This window comes from Nycticebus coucang, chromosome 12 (genome assembly GCF_027406575.1).
Source record: "Nycticebus coucang isolate mNycCou1 chromosome 12, mNycCou1.pri, whole genome shotgun sequence".
Lineage (NCBI taxonomy): Eukaryota > Metazoa > Chordata > Mammalia > Primates > Lorisidae > Nycticebus > Nycticebus coucang.
This window is the reverse complement of record NC_069791.1, coordinates 53,504,374-53,528,553: the sequence shown is the minus strand read 5'-3', so window position 1 is coordinate 53,528,553 and position 24,180 is coordinate 53,504,374. Positions and strand designations below refer to the sequence as shown.

The window sequence follows — 24,180 nt, the reverse complement described above, 5'->3', positions numbered from 1 at the left end:
CAGAGGGAGGAGTTTCTTCAAGTACAGATGGGGAGCTACCTGAGCGTGGGGGCCAGGTGGGTGTGGCACCACCTGTAAAGGGGGGAAAGGGCCCCAGACTACCCTACAGGGTGTCTGGCTTCTGACCCATCTTCCTCCTCCAGCTCTCTGCCTTTCCCACATTTACATTTTCACTTTATTGGAAGTCATGGGGAGGAAGAGGGTGCAGTAAAGTCAGGTCCTGAAATCACCTGGGGATTTTTTGGGGTGAGGCAAGTGGAGAAAAAGGAAAACGGTGAACAGCATTCTGGAGCTGCTACAAATGGCTTTACTGGGAGGGGAAGGCAACCACAGCGACACTTCCTCTAAGTGAAAGCGAAAGAGAAGTCGCTGTGCTGTGAAGACAGGAGAGAAACCCCACAGGCTGTTGCCTAGTGCAGAGAGCCCCCTCTTCTCCAGCCTGGGCTTGCAAGCTGGGTGGGATTGTGGAGAAGGGCAGTTCGGGAGGAGGGGCCAAGAGCAGCCCCCATGGGCACAGAGGCGGAGTGGTGCCTGCTGCTCTGTTTGGCTCTGTCTACAGCAGCAGAAACTGGTGAGTCGGTGAGTGGGTGAGTCCGGGAAAGCTGGCTGGGAGAAGTGTGGGGATAGTGAAGCCCCAGGAAGCTACCCTCCCTGGACATTTGAGAAGGAAAAAGGGGCCTAGGATGACTTCCAATTTCCTCTGTGCCCAAGAGAACACAGCAGGAACCAATATGTGTGTGGGGAGTGGATCTGGCCTGGGAGCCATTATCCTACTAGATAGGGAGCTTACATTTCAGAAGAGGAAGGGATTCCCCAGGCTGAGAAACCACTTGGGAGGTTGGGGAGGGGAAGGCTACCTGTAAGGCAGAGAGCAGGGCAGATGGGTTGGGCTGGTGGAAAGTTAGAGAAAATGTTGGTCAATGCCCCCAGCAAGAACAAGTGTCCAGTGTCCTCTCCCCTTGGCAGTATTTGCTCATTTGTTTGTTTGTTTTTCCTGAGAATTCCTTTGACTGAAAAATATAGTTTTTCATTCAACAGTTGAAAATAAGGCCAGGTGTAGTGGCTCACGCCTATAATCCTAGCACTGTGGGAGGCCAAGGCAGGTGGACTGCCTGACCAAAGGAGCTTGAGATCACCAGCCTTAGCAAGATCGAGACCCGGTCTCTACTAGAAGTAGAAAAACCAGCCAGGTGTGGTGGGTGCCTGTAGTTCCAGCTGTTCAAAGGCTGAGACAGGAGGATCACTTGAGGCCAAGAGTTTGAGGTTGCTGGGCGGCGCCTGTGGCTCAGTGAGTAGGGCGTCTGCTCCATATGCTGAGGGTGGCAGGTTCAAACCCAGCCCCGGCCAAACTGCAACAACAAAAAAATAGCCGGGCGTTGTGGCAGGCGCCTGTAGTCCCAGCTGCTTGGGAGGCTGAGGCAAGAGAATCACGTAAGCCCAAGAGTTAGAGGTTGCTGTGAGCTGTGTGACGTCATGGCAGTCTACCCGAGAGCAGTACAGTGAGACTCTGTCTTTACAAAAAAAAAAAAAAAGAGTTTGAGGTTGCTGTGAGCTATGAGCCACGGCACTCTACCTAGGGAGACAAATTACGACGCTATCTCAAAAAAAAAAGAAAAACCTCACAGTTGGAAGTAATAGGATAAACCCTTCTGAGCAAGGCAAATCCAAAGACTTTAAATAATCCACACTGACAAATATTTGGCTGGTGCAGCAGGTGCTTCCCAGAAAGCTGGTTAGAGGGATGGCAGGAGAAGAGGGACACACACACAGCCAGGAACCTGGAGGACACCTTTTATTCCCTAATGACTCCACAGCTTGGCAGAGGGGAAGCAAGTATGGAGTAGCTTCTGGGCGTGGTGCTCACCCAGCCTTCTGCTTACAGAGCCCAGTGCAGCAGCAGGGCAGTGGCGGCCAGTAGACGTGGTCTTGGACTGCTTCCTGGTGGATGAAAGTGGGCACCACGGCACTCTTGTGCGCAGTGAGGACAGGGTGAAGGCCTTGCTCGTGCTGCGGCAGGTGCCGGTGCTGGATGACGGCTCCCTGGAAGACTTCACCGATTTCCAAGGGGGCGCACTGGTCCGAGATGACCCACCAACTGTTATCTTCGAGGCCTCAGGTAAAAACCATCCACCCTGTCTCCTTAGTCACTCTGGGTTCCCTCCACCAGGACAGCTCAGTTCCCAATTATACCCACCCACACCTGCTTCCTGGTATCCTCACTCCAGCTCACCTTCCATGTGCCCCCTCCCCACAGTAGACCTGATCCAGATTCCTGAGGCCAAGGCCCTGCTCCATGCTGACTGCGGCGGGAAGGAGGTGACCTGTGAGATCTCCCGCTACTTTCCCCAGGCCAGGGAGGCCAGTGCTGAGACAGCAGCTTCGTTCATTGCCAACATGCAGGTCTCTGAAGGGGGACCTAGTGTCTCTGTGGTGATGAAGATCCTCAGGGACACAGACAGCGGGGCTGCCTGGCACCCCACACTAAGCCTGCCCCTGACCCACCAAGGAACAGTGCAGACTGCTGGTAAGAAAATGAATAGCAAAAAAAAAAAAAATGAAAGAAAGAAAATGAATAGCAAGGGGGCGGCACCTGTGGCTCAAAGGAGTAGGGTGCCAGCCCCATATACCGGAGGTGGTGGGTTCAAACCTGGCCCTGGCCAAAAACTGCAAAAAAAAAAAAAAAAAAAAAAGGAAAGAAAATGAATACCAAGGAACAGAAAGGAAATTTTATTTTTTAAAGTGGTGAGAGATGGGGAGATAGGAAAAGGGAACAAGTCCACCTCCATTCACCACATCCGCTAGGCCGTGGTCCTTTCTTCTTGAAAACCCCTGAATATATTCAGATGCCCTTACCTGAAGGTCCAAGCACAAGACAACCTGGGTATTATCTCCAAAATGGAGATCCATTTTCATCTTGCTAGGTTGTCTGAGGAAACAAGACACATAACGCTATTTTGTTCATGCACGCTGTCCATTGTAGTCTTGTTAAGCCAGTTACTGGTTTTATCTCATTGAAAAAATTAGCCTGGGATAGTGCTTCAATATAATCAGAGCAAAGCACTGGGATGCAGAATTTGCTTATGATCTCTTATTAGTAAAACCAGTCCTCACCTCTCACCTCAGCACATCCTTGAGGGCACAAGAAATTAATAACATGATACAGGTTTCTCCAGAGTCCACTAACCCAGCAATGTGCCTCTAACAAGAGACAACCAAAGCAGAGACGATCAGACCCTCCTGTACTTGGAAAGCCCCAGAACATCCTAATCTTCCTGTGATCCAACTTAAATTTATCCTGCCCTATTGGAAAAGAAGGGGCCGCGTGTCTGTTCAGAGTCTACCATACTCCTGGCGTGGTTAGGCATTGCCCCATTTTTATTCTGGGATTTTTGAAACCTACAAAAAAACAATGAAAGAATAACATAATGAACACCTGCCTACCCTTCACCTACATTCACCAATTGTTATCATTTTGCCACATTCTTTCTCTTTTTCTCTCTCAATATATATGTATGTATGTATTTTCCCCTGAGCTAATTGAGAGTAAGTTGCAGATACCATAATCCTTGACCCCACATGCTTCTATGTGTATAGCATGTATTAGTTTATAGAAAAGGACAAGAACCTTCTCCTTTATAATCACAAAACCACCATGTCAAAAGCAAACTAAAGTAGGGGAGTGGTCTCCCCATGATACAGACATAATGGGGTACAATGTGTAAAGAATTTAAGAATAATAATAAAATCATCTAAAAGTCAGCTTTATAGTCTCACCATCTCCCTACATTGGCAATTCTTTTTTTTTTTTTGAGACAGAGTCTCACTTAGTTGCCCTGGGTAGAGTGACATGGTGTCATAGATCACAGCAACCTCAAACTCTTGGGATCAGAGATGACTCTTGATCCTCTCGCCTCAGCCTCCCGAGTAGCTGACTACAGTGTGCCCTGCCATAACGCCTGGTTAGTTTTTCTATTTGTAGAGACAGGGTCTCACTTTGCTTAGGCTCATCTGGAATTCCTGGTCAAGCAATCCACCCACCTCAGCCTCCCAGAGTGTTAGGATTACAGGCGTGAGCCACAGCTCCTGGCCTTACATTGGCAAGTCTAAACAAAATCAGTGATAAAATACTTCTCCCTGCCAAGGCAAAGTGCTCCTACTTCTCCCTAGTACTGCTTGGTATACCATGGATCATCAAACTTAAGATATTTGAATATCAATACAATAAACCTCTCACATAAAGAGTCCAAACTCCAAATTCAACAACTGGCCCTATAATTATTATTTTCTTTTTTTAGAGATAAGGTCTTACTATGTTGACCATGGTAGTCTTGAACTCCTGGGCTTGAGGCGGGGTACAGTGGTTCATACCTATAATTCTAGCACTCTGGGAGGGCCAGGCAGGTGGATCTCACGAGTTCCAGACCAGCTTGAACAGAGTTCAAGAGTGAGACCCCTGTTTGTAAAAATAGCTGGGTGGTGGCCACCTGTAGTCCCAGCTACTCCGGAGGCTGAGGCAAGAGAATCTCTGGAGCCCAAGAGTTTGAGGATACTTTGAGCTAAGATGCCACAGCAGTCTACCCAGGGCAACAAAGTGAGACTTTGTCTCAAAAAATAATAATAATAATAAATAAAAATAAACAAAAAACAGGGCGGCGCCTGTGGCTCAGTCGGTAAGGCGCCGGCCCCATATACCAAGGGTGACGGGTTCAAACCCAGCCCCGGCCAAACTGCAACCAAGAAATAGCCGGGCATTGTGGTGGGCGCCTGTAGTCCCAGCTGCTTGGGAGGCTGAGGCAGGAGAATCGCTTAAGCCCAGGAGTTGGAGGTTGCCGTGAGCTATGTGAGGCCACGGCACTCTGCCGAGGGCCATAAAGTGAAACTCTGTCTCTACAAAAAAAAATAAAAATAAATAAATAAAAAACAACCTCCTGGGCTTAACACCTTACTCTAGGGGTAAGTGACCCCCAAATGGTGAAGCACACCATGTGTGCCAAGCTGCTTTTCCAGAGCCCCATTTCTCTGTAGTTTTAACTTACAGGAAATGAGCTCCACAGGCCCTCACTGACCAAGGGGAGGAAGAAGAGGCAGGTGTAGTGCCCACAACATGCCCACAGCCCAGAGATGAGGTGATCAGAAGGAGGAAGCAGCCCACAGACCACTCCTCTTTCTCTCTCCACAGTGGAGTTCCAGGTGACAACACGAACCCAATCCCTGAATTACATGCTGGGGTCCTCAGTCTCCCTGGACTGTGGCTTCTCCATGGCACCAGGCCTGGACCTCATCAGTGTGGACTGGAGGCTGCAGCACAAGGGCAGTGGCCAGCTGATATACAGATGGACCGCAGGGCAGGGGCAGGCTGAGCGAGAGGGTGCTACACTGGAGCCTGAGCAGCTACAAACAGCCGGGGATGCCTCCCTCATTCTATCCAGCCTCAAGGTAAAGGACGAGGGGGCCTACATTTGCCAGATCACTACCTCTCTGTACCGAGCTCAGCAAATCATCCAACTCAACATCCAAGGTAAGGCCCCGACTGAGTTACCCTGGGGAGAAGTGAAGGGATATATCTATTGGGAGTGTTTCCCAGACTGGGATCCAACTCAGTGAGGATTTCCTGAGAGGCAGACTGCTTTCCCACAGCCTGTATGCCCTCAGGTAAGGTGTCACACTGGACTGTAGGCTAATTCCATCAGGACATTTCCAGCTCAGCATCCCACTGACCTGCATGGCTGCCTCCAATCCCCTTGGTCCTTTTGAACCACATCCTGAGCCTTCTCAGGAGCAGTAACAAAGCAAGGAAGGGTGGTAGGAGTGGTTCTGATCAGAAGGAACATTTTATCACTGACATGGTTTAAAACCACTGGCTTTCAGTGACAATAAGTAAACATAGCCCCTACCTCTAACTGATAGCCTGAGTCCATTGGGTAAACTTTAGCCTTCATAATCTATTCTCCCTCTCAGCAAGAAGAGAAGGTTTCAGGTTTCTCAGCTATCGCCAGGTGGATCCTTCGGAATCTTATTCCTCATTGTTCCTCTAGCTTCCCCCAAAGTACGACTGAGCTTGGCAAACAAAGCTCTGCCACCCACCCTCATCTGCAACATTGCCGGCTACTACCCTCTGGACATGGCAGTGACGTGGACCCGAGAGGAGCTGGGCAGATCTCCGGTCCAAGTCTCTGGTGCCTCATTCTCCAGCCTCAGGCAAAGCACAGCAGGCACCTACAGCATCTCCTCCTCTCTGACGGCAGAGCCTGGCTTTGCAGGTGCCACCTACACCTGCCAGGTCACCCACGTCTCCCTGAAGGAGCCCCTTGGGGCCAGCACCTGGGTTGTCCCACCAGGTATAGGAATGTCATTTCCCCACTTCCACACTTGGGCTCATGGCTGTCCTGCCCCCAGTACATCTTTGGCCTTGTTCTCCTGCCCTCATGCTTTGTTCATAGCCCAAGCTTCACACTCCTGCCTCTGCTCCCGGCTTTGTCTTTCCCATGGTGGCAGCCACCACAGCTTCCACCACATATCCTCTGAGAATCCAGGGTGCCGGGCAACATGCTTAAATAATTCCCCTTCCTGCCCTCCAGGAGCTTAGTCCAGTGATGGAGACAAGACTAGGTAGGCAGGGGAGATGACCTAAAGGAGACATGTGAGTCAAGGCAGCTAGCTCAGAGGGAAAGGAACACTCAAGATGGAAAGAATGGTATGTAGGAAGGCCAAATATAAAACGGCCAAAAGAGAATTTGGGCAACTGCAAGGAGTCCAGCACAGAGCTAGAGCCAAGGGCATATGGGAGAAGGGGGAAGGGCTCTGAAGCTTCAGAGGTCATTATATTTATTGAGCATTTATGTGAATCAAACACGGTTCTCAGCACTTAGCTATATGACTTAGCTATGTCACGGACATGGCAATGACTTGGAATTAGCTAGTATGACAACTTCCATCTTCCAGATGAGTGAATTCGCACTTGCAGGAGTCAACAAATTCCCCCAAGGTTATCTACCAATTAGTAAAGAGAACTGTGAAAAACGGGCAGCCTGATTCCCCCTATAGGCTTAAACCCTGTAGGTCTCAATGGGCCTTCAAGCTGGAACTTCATCCTGAAAGCCATGGAATGTTGTTGAAAGGTCTGAAATAGGAAAGGGGCAGGAAAGAACCTGTACCTCGACATGCAAATGTGCAGGAGCACTGGGCTTTATTTGGTTGCTTGCTAGACTGTGAACTTCCCCCAAACTGAGCTTTTTTCCCAGTTCACATTATTCCCCAGCTATTTACAGAATCTCAGTTTAGCTGTCAACAGCGAATCTACCTAAATCTCTCTTGAAAAGTAATGTAAAAACATTCTTAGGTAGGAATTCTTTTTTTTTTTTCTTTTTGAGACAGTCTCACTATGTCGCCTTTACAGTAGAGAGCTGTGGCGTCACAACTCACAGCAACCTCAAACTCTTGGGCTTAACAGATTCTCTTGCCTCAGCCTCCCAAGTAGCTGGGACTACAGACACCCACCATAACACCCGGCTATTTTTTGTTGCAGTTGTCATTGTTATTTTAGCAGGCCTGGGCCGGGCTCAAACCTGCCAGCCTTGGTGTATGTGGCTGGCACCATAAACACTGTGCTACGGGGCACTGAGCCAAGAGGTAGGAATTGTGTGTGGAGTGACACACGAATATCTAACAGCCTTGAATATATACAGGATAGACATAAAGTTCGTGTGCAATTTAAAAAATAGTTTAACACAGTAAATTGTGCATAAACTTTATGTCCACCCTGTACAAATACTGCTGTGTGCCTGGCTCCTGGCTCCTGCACTAAAGACTCAGAAACACATACTTCTCTGCTCCTCCTCCTGGGGTGGACACTGGGGGTGAAGGCTCAGCCGATGACGCCTACCCACAATGACTCCTGCCCATGTCGTTCTCACTTACAGAGCAGAAAATGGCCTTGGGAGTCATCTTTGCTAGTGGCCTCTTCTTTCTTGCACTGTTGTTCCTGGGGCTTCAGAGACGGCAAGGTAAGTCTGGCTGCCCTCAGCTCTGCCACCTGACCCACCTCACTTGTAGATCAAACCACTCCACCCAGCTTCCCACCCAGACCAGGGTAAAAGTCTAGCAGTTCCCAGGTCCAGCTGGCCCACCCACCACAGGCCCTTGCTTTGGGGGTTACCCCAAATGAAATCAATCTTGTTCCTTCTTATTTTCTCCTAGCTACTCACAAAGGCCTACCAATACTCTAGGGAGCCATTTTCCTGCCTCAGAATAAAAAAGAAAGTAATCACATGCTCCCAGAAGGTCCCTAAGCCAAGTCGCAAAGCTGGGAAAGGCATGAGGGTGGTACCAGGTCACCAGGCACCAGACCTGGCTCTGCTCAGACCTCTGCCGTCCTTCACTGTGTGCGCTAGGATGATACAGCAAGGGAGAGAACGGGAAGAGGCGAGGGGCTGACAGGAAGGCAGAATATTCAGGGACAGGCTAAAACCAAAGAGCCAGAATTGAGGTGAAGTCATAGGAAAAGAAAACCAGAAGGCAAGAAAGGAAAAAGTGGGGCGGCACCTGTGGTTCAGTGGGTAGAGCACTGGCCCCATACACCAAGGGTGGCAGGTTCAAACCAGCCCCGGCCAAACTGCAACAAAAAAATAGCCCAGCGTTGTGGCGGGCGCCTGTAGTCCCAACTACTGGGGAGGCTGAGGCAAGAGAATCGCCTAAGCCCAAGAGTTGGAGGTTGCTGTGAGCTGTGACACCACAGCACTCTACTAAGGGCAATAAAGTGAGACAGAGAAAAAAAGAAAGAAAGAAAGAAACAAGTGAGGGGCAGTGGGGCAAAGGAGTTGGGTTGGGCCCCTACTCACAAACTCTCGGCTCTGTCTAAATAAAAGCCTAAGTCTCTGAGGCCAAGCTTTTCCACTTTCCTGTCTTTTTCCACACTGGTCCCAACTAAGCCCTGTCCCAAAGCCTAGCTGTTCCACCTGCAAAGTGTTGAAGGTGTGAAAATGCCCTCGGGGGCTTCATCTCAGTAGCTCTGGGTGACTCTGAGCTGTAATTAAGGTTCTAATCCTTTGAAGAGTTAATCAAGAATTTCTGGAAAACTACAAACTCCTCAACTCCTAACTCCCTCAGCTACCAGGGAGGGAGTTCTCCTTTTATTCATTTCTAAAACATTCCTGGTCAATCTAGTGAAATTTAGCATAAGAAAATTGTATACAAGGATGATGGAGAAAATGGGTGTTCACTGGAGGCCTCATCTGGGCACGAACCCTGGGCCAGGCCAGGAGAGTCAAAGATCTAGGAAGGCAGCAGTTGAGAGAGGCGTGGGAGAATTCGCAGTTGTTTGCCAGCCTGAGGCGCCCACTCAACTTCCTGTCATCACTTCCTCTCACTAGCACCTGCGAGAGTTGGGTTGCTTCAGGCATGAAACCTGGAGACCACTTCCTCTGAGGATACACAGAACTTCAGTGTCACGAAGCTGGCACACATAAGCCAGCCCTGCCAACCTAAAGCGACATCATAAGACTACTAGAAAGAAAGGATGCTCCCCCCTTCCCCTCCAACCCAAAGAACAACCAAGACAGTTTAGTGGTAGGAATTTGTATTTTTTGCCTTTGTTTGGAATACATGAAATTGGTAAATATGCCACATGCCTTTGGTAGAAGTACAACTGTTATTACTCCATACAAGTATGAGATTGGGATTAGGAAAACAAGACAAAGAGATGATGACAGACACACAGTGGAAACCCACATCATCTCATGGCAAACTGAAGGAGGGGATGTGGGAAGCTTGGCTTCATTTGACTACAAAGTCCCGGGGCTAGCTGCACATTTACTCATGCACAGGGTGGTGAGAGGAAAGGAGGGTAGCAAGGACACAGAAGAGGACACAGGTGGGGTGAGAAAGAAGGTAGAAGGACTGACCACCCCCAAAAGGACAAAGCCAACTGTGACTGTTAAGCCCCAGAGGGACAGAAACCCAGGAAGTAATTCCCGTGATAGGGCTGGGTGGGCCAAGAGGGTGGATTTGCTCCAGGCTTGGGACACATCGAGGACAGTGGTGGTTCTTCTCCAGCGGTGACCCCCTGCATTAGGCAAAGAGGAGCCCAGAGGAGAGTGGAGACCTTCGAGGGGGACCGTTGGGAGGGTACACTGACTGCTTTCTTCCAGCTCTTCAGTCCTGCCCTGGGGCAGGACGAAGGGGGTTTGGGAAACAGGGGCGAAGGAAAAGGAAGGATGGTTCTGTACAATGAAATGCTGCTGCGTGGAGAGGGGCCATCAAGACCCAGATCAGAGTGGCCTCAACCTTTCCTGAGTGTGGACTGGAGGACAGAACAAAGGGTGTGGGTGTTCCCCCTTGTGTTCCCGGCCTGCCTCCTCCCCTAACCCCTGGGTTTATCCCATGTAACATCCTATCCTGAAGCTCAGCAGTGGCTCCCAAGATAAGCTGAGCAGCTGCCATCCTCAGGTTCCACTGTCTGTATGTGCAAACCAGGCAAAGAAGAGGGAAACAAAGGAGATGAAGTAGATTTCAGGTGGGTAAGGGTGGTTCGAAGGGGAACATAGGACAGGAGACAGGAAGAACAGGAGCTATAGACGACAGTCCTGTGACGGCACAGCAATGCACAAGCACACCCATCACAGACTGGCATGCCTCCCCCCAAGATGGAGCTGGGGGGTCTAATCTGGACCCTAATCCTCAGGATTGGCCAGGCCTCAGAAAGTACCTCTCACCTCACCCCTATCTTTGGCAAGTCCATGGGGATGGTGTAGAGGACAGGACTCCACGGGAGTCCATGGATCCTCACTTTTCCCCCATATTCAGGAGGCTATTTGGAAGATCCTCATGTCTAACACCTTCAGGTTTCTTTATCAGCAGAAAGGAAGAATCAGGGCCCAACTTAATGAGAGGGCAAGAGTGAAATTATTTGGCTAGATAAAATGTTGGCTAGTGGGGGTGGCGCCTGTGGCTCAGTGAGCAGGGCGCCGGTCCCATATGCTGGAAGTGGTGGGTTCAAACCTAGCCCCGGCCAAAAACCAAAAAAAAAAAAAAAATGTTGGCTAGATAAAATTATTCGGCACGCTCATAAACAAAACAGAATGCACAGAAAATGTGGACTGGGACTGGTCCTAGGATGGAAACAAGAGTCCCAATTTTTTCACAATCCACAAATGTTTGTTCTCTACTCCTACAGAGAACAGAGCAAAAAGACATAGAAAATCTTAGACTAAAAGGTTAGAAATAATTTTAATTATTAAATCATAGCTGTGTACATTAATGTGATCATGGGGCACCATGCACTGGTTTTATAAACAGTTTGACACATTTTCATCACACTGGTTAACATAGCCTTCCTGGCATTTTCTTAGTTATAGGTTAGAAATAATTGCAAAAAACAGGTTTTACTTTCTACAAGGGTGCTGCACCCAGACCAGGTTGGACTTTGAGCCTCTCCGGGCCTTGCCTAGGAGAAAAGCTCCACATGCCCAGGGCAGCACTGAGTGAGCCACCATCTTCCCAGCTGTTCATAGTCTCCTGCCAGTGGCTGGGCCTTTCTAGGGCACACAGTGGGCACCATACTTTCTCCTCCCCCAGTGTCAGAAGCTTCTTGGGCATTTCACCTCAGTCACTCCCCTTCCTCTTCCCTTGACTTCCAACTCTTTGGGGCTCTGGGGATTCAACAGTACATAGGAAGGTAGTGGGAGGTGGTACCAGCTGCTGTTCTCCAGATAGTAACTTTAAGACTGTGCCACGAGCAGCATTTCTAGTGTTAAGGGATGTAGTGCAAATGAATGCAACAAAAAGGGGAATTGGACAATGGAGAAGCACGGGCTGGGATGGAGGGAGGCAGATGCAGGAGTTTGCTGAGAGAGCAGACAGTGGGAGAAGGACATGAGTTCGGGTGGCAATGGAGAACAGGGTGGGGTGGCACATTCTCAAGTTAAAAAGTAGACTGGACACAGGAATCAGGAAGTCCCAGATGGAGAAGAGAAAGAGACAGGAGAAAACAAGAGGGCAAATTACATCAAGTTACTAGACATTCCAGTCTTTCTGTTGTAGGTGCCCCATCCCCATGGTTTCCCTCTGACCCAAGCCAATGACAAATAACACAGCCCCACTTCCTTTTTTTTTTTTTCTTTCTTTTTTTTTTTTTTTTTGGTTTTTGGCCGGGGCTGGGTTTGAACCCGCCACCTCTGGCATATGGGACCGGCGCCCTACTCCTTGAGCCACAGGCACCGCCCAGCCCCACTTCCTTTAAGAGAGACCATCTCTCCACAACATCTTGCAGGGGACGCCTTGTCCATCAAGGAAGTCCCTTGTGTTTTCCCTTCCTCCCTCCTAGACCAGGTGATGATCCCACAGCAGCAGTCTCCATACCTCAGTCAGAGCAGCCCCACTCCCCAGACAGGCAGGCAGGCAGGGCTGGGAGAAGACTCCAGGACCTTCCCACCTCTTCACCCCACCAGCAACCTCAGCGATACTTACTTGCAATAACTACCACGATGATGGCACAGATAACTCCCAACATGATCATCATCTGAGGAAACACAGACAAAAAAATGAGCTCCTGGATTTGGGGAACAGAACATTTCTAGTGGGAACAGAACCTCCTCCATCCTTGGGACTGTGGAAGAAACTCTACATCACTCAGGAGCCCCACCTTTCTGCTTCTCATAGGATCATAACCCCAGCACCACATCTGGAGCTTTTCAGAAACATCACAGGACCTGCAGCTGGCTCCTTTTTGTTCAGTTCCTTTTGCCTTGGGGCTTTAAAAAGAATTCCAATAAAGGTACAGACTTTGGATATTCAGTCAGTTGGTTCAGTCCTCATTATGAAATGTTCAGCTCATTCCGAAAAGTTACAGGTGTTTAAAATATATATTCTCTACAAAAAAAAAATAATAATAATAATAAATAAATAAAATATATATTCTCAAGTCATTGTGTTGATGTTGGAGGTGTCTGAGAAGTGCCAGACAATTCTAGTAAGAATTTTTGTGGGCAACTCCTTTGAAGAAAAGCTCCATAAATAATGGAGCTCCATTCCTAATTCCTCAGGCTATACCACTTCTTCCTAGTTAGTGGTTCTGAATACTCTAGCCTACCCTGGTGGCCAATTCAGGGTAATGCAGCTCAAGAAGGGAGTGGTCCTGGTTTCCTCCTAACTACTGCGCGGGGCAGGGATCCTGTGTCAGTAGAGGCAAGAAACAGAAGCTGACAGTTCTCAGGGAAGCCCTGGTGAAAGAAGAGAGAGGGGACAAGAAAATTCACCTTGCAGTTTTTCCACCAATACTTCCTCTTTAGCTTGGCAGCACTGCTCTCAAATTGTGATGCTCCCGCCTGCAAGGCATCAGCTCGATCATCCAGCTCTGATAGCTTCTGATCCCTCTCCAGGACCTTGTCCACATTCACACGTATGATATCCACTACCTGACAGGGGCACAGAAACAAAGCTCATATGCTCCCAACCAGACACATGAAAAAGAACTACCACCAGGGAATTACAAGTCTGGCCCTGTGTTACTCTACGGGATGCTCTGGAGATTTGGGAACTTTCAGAGAAAGTTATCCACCCACCTCTTCCACTTGTGCTTGGGTTTGCTGTAATCGTCTGTTACTGGTTGTATTAGGAGGAGGACCAGGAGGACCCCCACCTGGGGCAGTCCCTTCTGTCCCTTCAGCGGGTGGCTGAGCTGGTGCAGACCTATGGAGAGAAGGGGGAAGAATATAAAAAATAACCAAGAGAAAGGCCAGGTGCAATGACTCACACCTATAATCCTAACACTCTGGGAGGCCGAGGCAAGTAGACTGCCTGAGTAAGAGCAAGACACCGTCTCTAAAAATAGTCAGGAGTTGTGGTGGGTGCCTATAATCCCAGCTACTTGGGAGGCTGAGGCAAGAGCGTCTCTTGAGCCTAAGAGTTTGAGGTTGTTGTGAGCTATGATGCCATGGCACTCTACCAAGGATGACAGCCTGAGACTCTGTCTCAAATAATAATAATAATAATAATAATAATAATAATAATAACCAAGACAAGAAAGGAGTCAGGCATGGTGGCATGTACCTATAATCCCAGCTACCTGGAAGGCCGAGGATTATTTCAGCCCAGGAGTTCAAGTCCAGCCTGGGCAATACAGCAAGATCCCATCTCTAAAAAAAGTAAAGACATGTATATAAATCCTCACCCCACAGCACTAAAGCAATTATGATTAGGTTATGTGGATCCAAATAAAAGGGATTCTAGCTCTTTGGCAATCCCAAGTAGAGAGATGCAGCATATGGAAGCAAAAGATGAAAATCCTGTAATAACATTTAGAAAGGGCTCAGCAACATCCAGGCTGGCATTAAGAGATATTGTGTGGGGCTATCTGATAAAAATGCAAGCATGTCCTCTGCTACAATGGCTAAAGGGATAGATATGCCAGCCTAGGCCCAGTTGCCATATTCCAAGCTATAAGAAGACTTTTACATGAAGCATACATGATCATCCCAATCCAGGATAAGAGAAATTTATAGAAAAGACTACCCTCAGGACCAGCCCAGGGACTGAGCTGCAAAGCTTGAATATAAAAGCCTATGGGGAGCAAGTCATGGGTTATATTTCACACAATGGTGAGAAAAAGGGCTGCCTTAAGGACAACTTGGAGAATCACCAGGGGTAAAGTCTATGTAGGTGGAGTGAGTCAGGACTGTTTGTTTGCTTTGTTTTGGCAGAGAAAACAGGGGTGTTACTTAGAATCTGGGGCCAAAAGCAATTGCATTAGTATGGAAACAGTTCCAAGAGTATAGACAGGAAGCAAAAATGCTAGAAATAGTCCTCAATGTACATGTCTTACAAACACATCGTCCCTTCCTTTTCTAGAAAAGGAAGATTTTGCGCAGAATCTCGTGAGACTCCCCTAGTTCCTTATGTCCCAAAGAAAAAATCTTGGTGTACACTACTATATGCACAGAAACAACTCTCTCTTTCAGTACCTCTCAAGGCTAAGGAATCCCTTAGAAATAATTTAGTGTAGGGTCTTCTAGATTTTCTTTCCATGTCTCAGAGCATGGAGGCTAAACTCACTTCTTAAATAATACCTAGAAGTATAACCTAAGGCATGAGATTTTCTCTGCTAAGGAAAAACCCAAACAAGGGAGATCTCTCAGATTTGATGGAGAATAGAAATTATTTGATGGAGAACAGAAACTATAATAAAAACTCCTAAAACAGAAGCAGAATCTCTAAGAGTAAATGCACTGGAGATTAAGCCATCACAAAGCCACCAAAAAAGTAATTCCTTAACTAATCACAATAGAATACCCAGAAGCTCCTCCTCCTTAACTAAGTGAATTTCTTTCAGTCTAAAGAATAGAGAGTAACCCCTCAGAGAGGATACACCAACAGATTATACCTGACTCATCCATATTTAAGGAATGGCTTTCACATTTCTAAGGAGCAAAGGAGGCAAAGAAAGATACAAAACCATGGGAGCCTTGACTCGTGTGCAGCTACTGAGCTAACTAAGCCACCTAGTTCTCAACTGAAGGCAGAAAATTCAATGAGTAGGGAGCTGCTAGTGTTGGAAGCAGTCCAGGATGGTGGCACCAATGACAAGATTAAGGTCAGAGACCTCGTGATGCTAGCCACCACACTTTCTCCAACTCCCCTTGTTCATCCCACATGAATGCTCTTTGGAACCAGTCAACTGAGAACAATTCCTCTCCCTAAAGTGAAAATGATTGGAATCCTAGGGTTTGCCTAAAATGTATAGAATACTCACATATAGTTAAAACCACAAAAATCAAAGAGAAGTGAAATGGCTAAACAGCATTTAGGGGGCCCATTTCACTTACTACTTGTTGAGAGTTAAAAACACTCAGCAGTAAAAATATCCAGGCATAATTACAACCCTTATATAAGTAATTTTTTCCCTTTATTGTCACTAAAAGAAACAACACAAATACATATAGCGCGAGGCCAGATCTCCAGACAATAACAAGAAAGAAAAATCTCCATCCTTGGCGCCTGTGGCTCAAGCAGCTAAGGCGCCAGCCACATACACCTGAGCTGGCGGGTTCGAATCCAGCCCCAGATGCCAAACAACAATGACAGCTGCAACCAAAAAAATAGCCAGGTGTTGTGGCAGGTGCCTGTAGTCCCAGCTACTTGGGAGGCAGAGGCAGGAGAATCGCTTGAGCCCAGGAGTTGCAGGTTGCTGTGAGCTATGATGCCACGGCACTCTACCCAGGGCAACAGCTTGAGGCTCTGTCTCAAAAAAAAAAAAAAAAAGAAAGAAAGAAAAAGAAAAATGTCCATTAGACATACTGTGGTCTTGACAGATAAGTACTTTATTTGTCTAGCCATAGTACTCCCTCAGCATCTTGGGAAAGGGGTGATGTTGAAGATGTTTAGAGCCTAAACTATGTGAGTTGGAGGCAGAGGGGAATGCCCAGCTCTCCCTATTTCTTCTCTAAATACTTGGCTGAGACCCGATGATAGGACAACCTGTGTGGATGGCCTTGGGATGAACGCCACTGCCAATGCTTCGTGAGTCTTTCTGAGTTGTTCACCAGGCACCAAAGAACTGTCAGATAAGTTTCTGGAACTTTGCTCACCGCCATAAGAGGGGTACACATCACACTTAGGGTGAAGTGCATACACAAACCCAGAAATTGCACAGTAACTTAAGTTACTAACTGGCACGTGCACGCATGACTGTCTTTTCAGATGCTCTAAGTACTGATTCGAAAAGATGACAAGACAGGGCTTTTGAGTCTCCTACTCGGTTACATCCATCCCCCCACCCCTCTTCAGTACTCTACTACACTGAAACCAGAATAGGTGCAACTCAGAAGAGAGGAGAGGGTACAGTTAATGTGGGACAGGGGGTAAACGGGGGCCCCTACCCCACTAGTGGGGTACTAGCTGTGCCTGGTGCGAGAATGGGGTGCAACTCAAACGAGAGAAGAGGGTGTGATGAACGTGGGACCCCTGTTCCCTGCCCCGCTAATGGATATTAGCTTTGGCTGGTGCGAGAATGGGGTACTGTCCCCCTCCCTGGTAGTGGCCCGGTCTGGGGGCAGCTAGCAGTGGCGGTTCCCCACGTCGCCGCAGCTGCTGCAATGCGCCATTTTCCGTCCCGCAGAGTTGGGCGCTGGGGATGAGAGTTGTCAAGGTGTCCAGCCTCATACAACAGAGTCAACTCACATTTTTTCAGAGGGAGTCAGCGGTCTGTCTCCTTTCCCGAGGCTGCGACGAAACACCCGGCTGGGCGATGCTGCGGTGAAGTAGACTGAACAGCCAAGCCCCGCTTCCCGCTAGCCAACCGGCGATCTAGCTGCGGTGGCGATCACTGCAGCCCACTCCCTGGCCCCTCGCCTTTATCAGTGCTGGTCACGCCTCCTGATGACGTCAACAACCCCACGACCCAATCCACGCCCAGGGCAGTCGCTCAGCACCGAAGCGAAGCTGTGCGGAGGTACTAGCCAACTCCGGAAAGGAGCGCGGTGAGACTCACTGACCAATACAGCTATAGTTTGTTTTCCAGTCTAACTATAGACAGGGAGGGATGGAAATACGCTCCAGCTCCTGCAAGAGCGCGTCAACAAGTGTGAATTAGGCATTTTTTGTGTCTCCCGACCAATCGCTAGGCCGTTTCTGAAATCTGGGCTCGCCCACCTCCCCTAGCCGGCCAGTCCGGACAAACTCGCAGGTTCTGCAGACAACCCGGGGCAGGCCCGGATCCCGGGCCCCCGGGCTCCGGACTTCTGAGACTCTGGAGTTCCACTGGAGGCGGTGGTTCGGCCGTTGGTGCAGAACCCTGGCGCCCAGACCAGCCAGCACTCACACCACCTCCTTACCTCTGACAGGCAGCTCTGAGGGTGCAGCACCCGCAAGGCAGAGTCGCAGGTTTCGGGTGCGATGCCGGGCGCGGAATCCGACCAAAGCAAATAGGAAGCCTTCGTTCTTCCGTTTGTGTCAGCGTAGCTTATCCTAAATTAAACTCTCCCGCCCCCAAACCTGCTCCTTCTATCCCTCCGGGTAGACTACCATATCGACTCACTTGCCCAGAGCAGAAACCTGGCAGCCATCCTAGATTTCCTCCCCTTCATCTCCTCCAATAATTTAAGTCTGTTTTTCCTTCTTAATATTTCAAGAATTCTCTCACCTCTTCTCGCTTTTATCCCTTTGACGCCATCAGTTGTAAAACTCACCGTTATTTTATGTTCACCTAAGGTTGCAAATAAACTGTGATAATTCTTTCTTATCCCCTGGGAATTTTTATTTTACACTTACTGCGAGTGTAATTGCTAGCCAGACGTTGTGGTGGGCTCCTGTAGTCCCACCTATTCAGGAGGCTGGGGCAAGCAGTGCTCTTGAGCCCAGGAGTTTGAGGTTGCTGTGAAGTAGGATGCCGCAGCGCTCTAACCAGGGCAGAGTGAGACTCCCGTCTCCAAAAAAAAAAAAAAAAAAATCGCTTTTAGTTAAGAAATCGCTTTTCCTTATTGAAAGTGTAATCATTTCTCTAGCCTTTTGGCTAAGATCAAGTGTATTGAAAGTGTAGATTTATCTACATACAGATTTTTATCAAATTTCACTTTTGTTCATACATAAAAAGGGAAATAGAAAAGAATAATATGGGGCAGCGCCTGTGGCTCACTGAGTAGGGCGCCGGCCCCATATACCGAGGGTGGTGGGTTCGCACTCGGCCCGGCCAAACTGCAAGAAAAAAGATAGCTGAATGTTGTGGCAGGTGCCTGTGGTCCCAGCTACTCGGGAGGTTGAGGCAGGAGAATCGCCTGAGCCCAGGGGCTGGAGGTTGCTGTGAGCTGTGATGCCACAGCACTCTACCAAGGCCGACAAAGTGAAACTCTGTCTCAAAAAAAAAAAAAAAAAGTAAAAAAAAGAAAACCTGGAATAAAATTAATGTTGAACTTCTCTTCAAAAAAAAAAAAAAAGAAGGGGCGGCGCCTGTGGCTCAGTGAGTAGGGCGCCAGCCCCATATGCCGCGTTGTGGCGGGCGCCTGTAGTCCCAGCTACTCGGGAGGCTGAGGCAAGAGAATCGCGTAAGCCCAAGAGTTAGAGGTTGCTGTGAGCCGTGTGACGCCACGGCACTCTACCTGAGGGCAGTACAGTGAGACTCTGTCTCTACAAAAAAAAAAAAAAGAAAGAAAAGAAAAGAATAATATGGTAATGGTATCCCTAAAACTTCTCATTCAGAGACTGATTTTTTTTTTTTGAGACAGTCTCACTATGTCGTACTCAGTAGAGTGCTGTAGTGTCACAGCTCACAGCAACCTCAAACTCCTGGGCTCAAGCGATTTTCTTGCCTCAGCCTCCCAAGTAGCTAGGACTACAGGTGCCTGCCATACCACCAGCTATTTTCTTTTCTCTTTTTTTTTTTTTTGTAGAGACAGAGTCTCACCTTATCGCCCTCAGTAGAGTGCTGTGGCGTCACACAGCTCACAGCAACCCCAAATCCTTGGGCTTAGGCGATTCTCTTGACTCAGCCTCCCAAGTAGCTGGGACTACAGGAGCCCGCCACAACGCCTGGCTATTTTTTTGTTGCAGTTTGGCCGGGGCTGGGTTTGAACCCGCCACCCTCGGCATATGGGGCCAGAGCCCTACCCGCTGAGCCACAGGCGCCGCCACCACCGGCTATTTTCTTGTTGCTGTTGTCTTTGTTGTTTAGCTGGCCCTGGGCCACCTGGGTGGCTGAGGCTTGGAAGAAAATTCCAGAGACAGAAAGAGGAAAACGTAGGAAATGCTGAATCACCAAAGCCCTTGATGGCATGCACAGAAGACTACATTGTGTGGAAATTCATGGACATCTAACCCTGAGTCAATTAAAATGAATTATTAAGAATCAGCCTCTGAGGCTCATCGCCTGTAGCACAGTGGTTACAGTGCCAGCCATGTGCACGGAAGAGCGGCCAGTAACAAGCTGGACTGACAAAAACATTGCAAAAATTCATTGCATTGTGCATCAAAATCACCAGCTGACTGTGAGAAGCATAGCAGACAGAGTGAACATCAACAGAGAAACAGTAAAATCTTAACTGAAAATCTCAGCCAACGACTCATGGCTCTTACATCGTCATTAGTGCACCAGCTCTCACAGCAATGTCTGTGAGGGAATTTTTGGCCAGTAAATAACTGGGTTGGAACACCCTCCCTACTCACCTGATCTGGTCCCCAGTGACTTTTTTCTTTATCCGATGATAAAGGAAATATTGAAAAGAAGACATTTTGATGACATTCAGAACATCAAGGATAACATGACAATAGTTCTGATAGCCATTCCAGAAAAAAAGTTCCAAAATTGGCCGGGTGCAGTGGCTCACGTCTATAATCCTAGCATTCTGGGAGGCCGATACGGGTGGATTGCCTGAGCTCACAAGTTCAAGACCAGCTTGAGCCAGAGCAAGACCTCATCTCTAAAAATAGCCAGGCATTGCGGTGGGCACCTATAGTCCCAGCTACTTGGGAAGCTAAGGCAAGACAATCACTTGAGCCCAAGAATTTGAAGTTGCTGTGAGCTATGATGCCATAGCACTCTACCAAGAGCAACAAAGTGAAACTCCGTCTCAAAAAAACAAAAACAAAAACATCAGAGTTCCAAAATTGCTTACTTTGGAGGGTTGACTAGGTGCTGACATTGGTGTATAGCTTTCCAAGGGGAGTACTTCAAAAGTGACCATAGAAGCTCAGCGCCTGTTGCCCAGTGGTTAGGGTGCTGGCCACATACACTGGGGCTGGTAGGGTCGAACGCTGTCCAGGCCTGCTAAACAACAACAACTGCAACAAAAATATAGCTAGGCATTGTGGTAGGTGCCTATAGTCCCAGCTACTTGGGAGGCTGAGGCAAGAGAATCACCCAAGCCCAAGAGTTTGAGGTTGCTGTGAGCTGTGACGCCATGGCATTCTATCCAGGGTGACATAGTGAGATTCTGTCTCAAAAAAAAAAAAGTGGGTGGCGCCTGTGGCTCAAAGGGGAAGGGCACCGGTCCCATATGCTGGAGGTGGCGGATTCAAACCCAGCCCTGGGCCAAAACAGCAAAAAAAATAAATAAATAAAATAAAATCTATTAAAAAAAAAAAGGACATTTGTAAAATAAAAAGTGACTATAGAGATATTCAGCAATGAGGTATGTAGCATGTTTTCTAGGATGAGTTCATGAACTTAATTGTCAGATCTGTGTGGTGTGTGTGTGTGTGTGTGTGTGTGTGTGTTTTGGTGGGGATTCACCCATACCTTTTGACCTAATTCCTCCAATGGTAACATCGTCTTCAACTACAGTACAATATTAATACCAAGAAATGAACTCTGGTGCAATCCACAGAGTTTATTCTATATTTCACTACTTTTACATACACTTATTTATGTGTTTATATGTGTATCTGTGGTTTTATGCACTTTTTTCATATGTGTAACCACAACCAGAATTAAGACATAGAAATATTACATTACCACAAGGATCTTTTGTGATCCCTTTATGTCTCAACCCCATCTCTAAGCTTTGGCAACAATAAATTTGTTCTCCATCTCTATAACTTTATTTCATGAGTGTTATGCATATTACATAACTCTTTAAGACTGGCTTTTTTCCACCCTACATAACTATCCAAGTTATTGTGTATATCGATTGTTTTCATTGATGAGTAGTATTCTATGGTATAGATATACCACAATCTGTTTAACCATTTACCAGATAAAGGACATTTGGATTGATTCCTGTTTGATGCCATTATGAATCTGCTATGAATTTTCACGTACAGGTTTGGTGTGAACATAAATTTTTACTTATCTTGGATAATTGCCTGAATGCAATTCTTGGGTTGTAAGGTAATTGCACATCTAGTTTTATAAGGAACTACCAATGTGAGGCTTGGCTTCGTAGCACAGTGGTTACAGTGCCAGCCACATGCACCAAGGCTGGAAGATTCAAACTAGGCCTGGGTCAGCTAAACAACAATGACAACTGCAACAAAAAAATTAAAAATAGCTGGGTGGATCTATGACACCACAGCACTCTACTGAGGGTAATAACGTGAGACTCTATCTCTAGAAAAAAAAAAAAATAGCTGGGTATTGTGGCAGGTACCTGTAGTACCAGCTACTTGGGAGGCTGAAGCAAGAGAATCACTTAAGCCTGAGAGTTTGAGGTTGCTGTGACCTGTGATGCCACAGCACGCTACTGAGGGTGGCATAGTGAAACTCTGTCTCAAAAAAAAAAAACAAAACTACCAATGTGAATGGCTATACTATGTTATATTCCTATCAGCAATGTTTGAGGGATCCAATTTCTCCATATCTTCACTGGCATTTGGGGGTTGTTATTATATTTTTTATTTATTTATTTTTTTACAGAGACAGAGTCTCACTTTACCATCCCCAGTAGAGTGCCATGGCGTCACACAGCTCACAGCAACCTCCAACTCCTGGGCTTAAGCGATTCTCTTGCCTCAGCCTCCCGAGTAGCTGGGACTACAGGCGCCCACCACAAGGCCTGGCTAATTTTTTGTTGTTGCAGTTCAGCCAGGGCCGGGTTTGAACCCACCACCCTCAATATATGGAGCTGGTGCCCTACTCACTGAGCCACAGGTCCTGCCCTATTTATTTTGTTTTTTTTTTTTAAGAGATGAAGTTAGGTGGAGAGGGTGTGTTTTTATGTTGCTGGACTTGAACTCTTGGGCTCTTAAACTCTGAGGCTTGGGCTCTTGAACTCTGAGCTCCTGCCTCAGTCAGCTTCCTGAGTAGCTGGTACTACAGGTATGTGCCAAGTTAGGTGGGAGAGGGTGTGTTTTTATGTTGCTGGACTTGAACTCTTGGGCTCTTGAACTCTGAGCTCCTGCCTCAGTCAGCTTCCTGAGTAGCTGGTACTACAGGCATGTGCCACTGTGCCCAGTTATATATTTTTTATTTTAACCATTCTAAATTGTTTAGTTTTAATTTTCACTTCCTCAATGGCTAATGATGTTGAGCATCCTTTAACATGTTTTGTCTTTGTTTTTGAGACAGAATCTTACTCTGTCTGCCTGGCTAGAGTACAGTGGCCTCTTCATAGCTACTGCAAACTCAGACTCCTGGTCTCAAGTGATCCTCCTGCCTCAGCCTCCCATGTTTCTGGGACTTACAGGTATGTGCCACTATACCCAGCTAATTTTTTCATTTTTTGTAGAAACGGGGCCTTGTTCTTGCTCAGGCCGGTCTCAAACTCCTAACCTCAAAGAATTCTCCTGTCTCAGCTTCCCAGAGTGCTAGGATTACAGATGTGACTTTAAAGTGTTTATGTGACTCCCATATATCCTCTTTTTTTTTTTTTTTTTTTTGAGACAGATTCTCAAAGTGTTGCTGTGCTGTGGTGTCACAGGTCACAGCAACCTCCAAAATCTTAGTCTTAAGCAATTCTCTTGCCTCAGCCTCCCAAGTGGCTGGGATTACAGGCACCCACCACAACACCTAGCTATTTTTTTATTGCTAGGGTGCCAGCCACATACACTGGAGCTGGCAGGTTGGAATCCAGTGTGGGCTTGCCAAACAACAATGACAACTACAACCAAAAAATAGCCGGGTATTGTAGTGGGCGCCTATAGTCCCAGTTACTTGGCAGGCTGAGGCAAGAGAATCACTTAAACCCAAGAGTTTGAGGTTGCTGTGAGCTGTAATGCCACGGCACTCTACCAAGGGTGACATAGTGAGACTCTATCTCAAAAAATAAAAATAAAATAAACATCACACTGTACTTCATAAATATGTACAACTATTGTATGTCAATTATAAATTAAAAATAATTCATAAAAAATACAAATAAAATGTTTTTATGAGCTGGCAAGAAAGTAAACACTATCTAAAGATGAAAAACTGACTTGGCGCCCACAGCATAGTGGTTATGGTGCCAGCCGCATACACTGAAGTTGGTGGGTTCGAATACATCCCAGGCCAGCTAAACAACGACAACTGCAACAAAAAAAATAGCTGGGCGTTGTGGTGTGTGCCTGTAGTCCCAGCTTCTTGGGAGGCTAACGCAAGAGAATTGTTTAAGCCTAAGAGTTTGAGGTTACTATGAGCTATGACGCCATGGCACTCTACTGAGGGCGACGTAATGAGACTCTGTCTCAAAAAAAAAAAAAATCATATTCTTCAATTCATGACACATATCTTCACTTATCCATGGAAGGATTTCCTTTGTTTATTTCCTTTCCCCTTTTCACTCC

General features: G+C 47.3%; 3 protein-coding genes across 5 annotated transcripts in view; 2 read left to right on the top strand and 1 right to left on the bottom strand.

Moving 5' to 3' along the window:
* Positions 1–24,180, top strand: part of PLEKHG6 (pleckstrin homology and RhoGEF domain containing G6) — a 158,918-nt gene that overhangs the window by 124,699 nt on the left and 10,039 nt on the right. The window lies entirely within an intron of this gene.
* On the top strand, positions 438–9,502 carry TAPBPL (TAP binding protein like). Of its 2 annotated transcripts, none has more exons than XM_053557818.1 (7): positions 438–571; positions 1,883–2,116; positions 2,258–2,524; positions 5,180–5,518; positions 6,036–6,338; positions 7,920–8,003; positions 9,369–9,502. In XM_053557818.1, exons 1-7 carry the CDS (start codon positions 508–510, stop codon positions 9,398–9,400), a joined length of 1,323 nt encoding a protein of 440 aa, XP_053413793.1. In that variant the 5' UTR covers positions 438–507; the 3' UTR covers positions 9,401–9,502. The 2 variants fall into 2 exon arrangements, with proteins under 2 accessions (XP_053413793.1, XP_053413792.1); XM_053557817.1 differs by having other exon boundaries at positions 2,255–2,524.
* VAMP1 (vesicle associated membrane protein 1) lies at positions 9,563–17,414 on the bottom strand. Of its 2 annotated transcripts, XM_053557822.1 has the most exons (5): positions 17,170–17,414; positions 13,557–13,683; positions 13,251–13,409; positions 12,463–12,514; positions 9,563–11,929 (listed from the first exon to the last, which is right to left on the bottom strand). In XM_053557822.1, coding segments are annotated over exons 1-5 (357 nt in total). In that variant the 5' UTR covers positions 17,172–17,414; the 3' UTR covers positions 9,563–11,912. The 2 variants fall into 2 exon arrangements, 1 of the variants encoding a protein (XP_053413797.1); XR_008373476.1 differs by lacking the exons at positions 13,557–13,683; positions 17,170–17,414 and having other exon boundaries at positions 9,563–12,864; positions 13,251–13,360.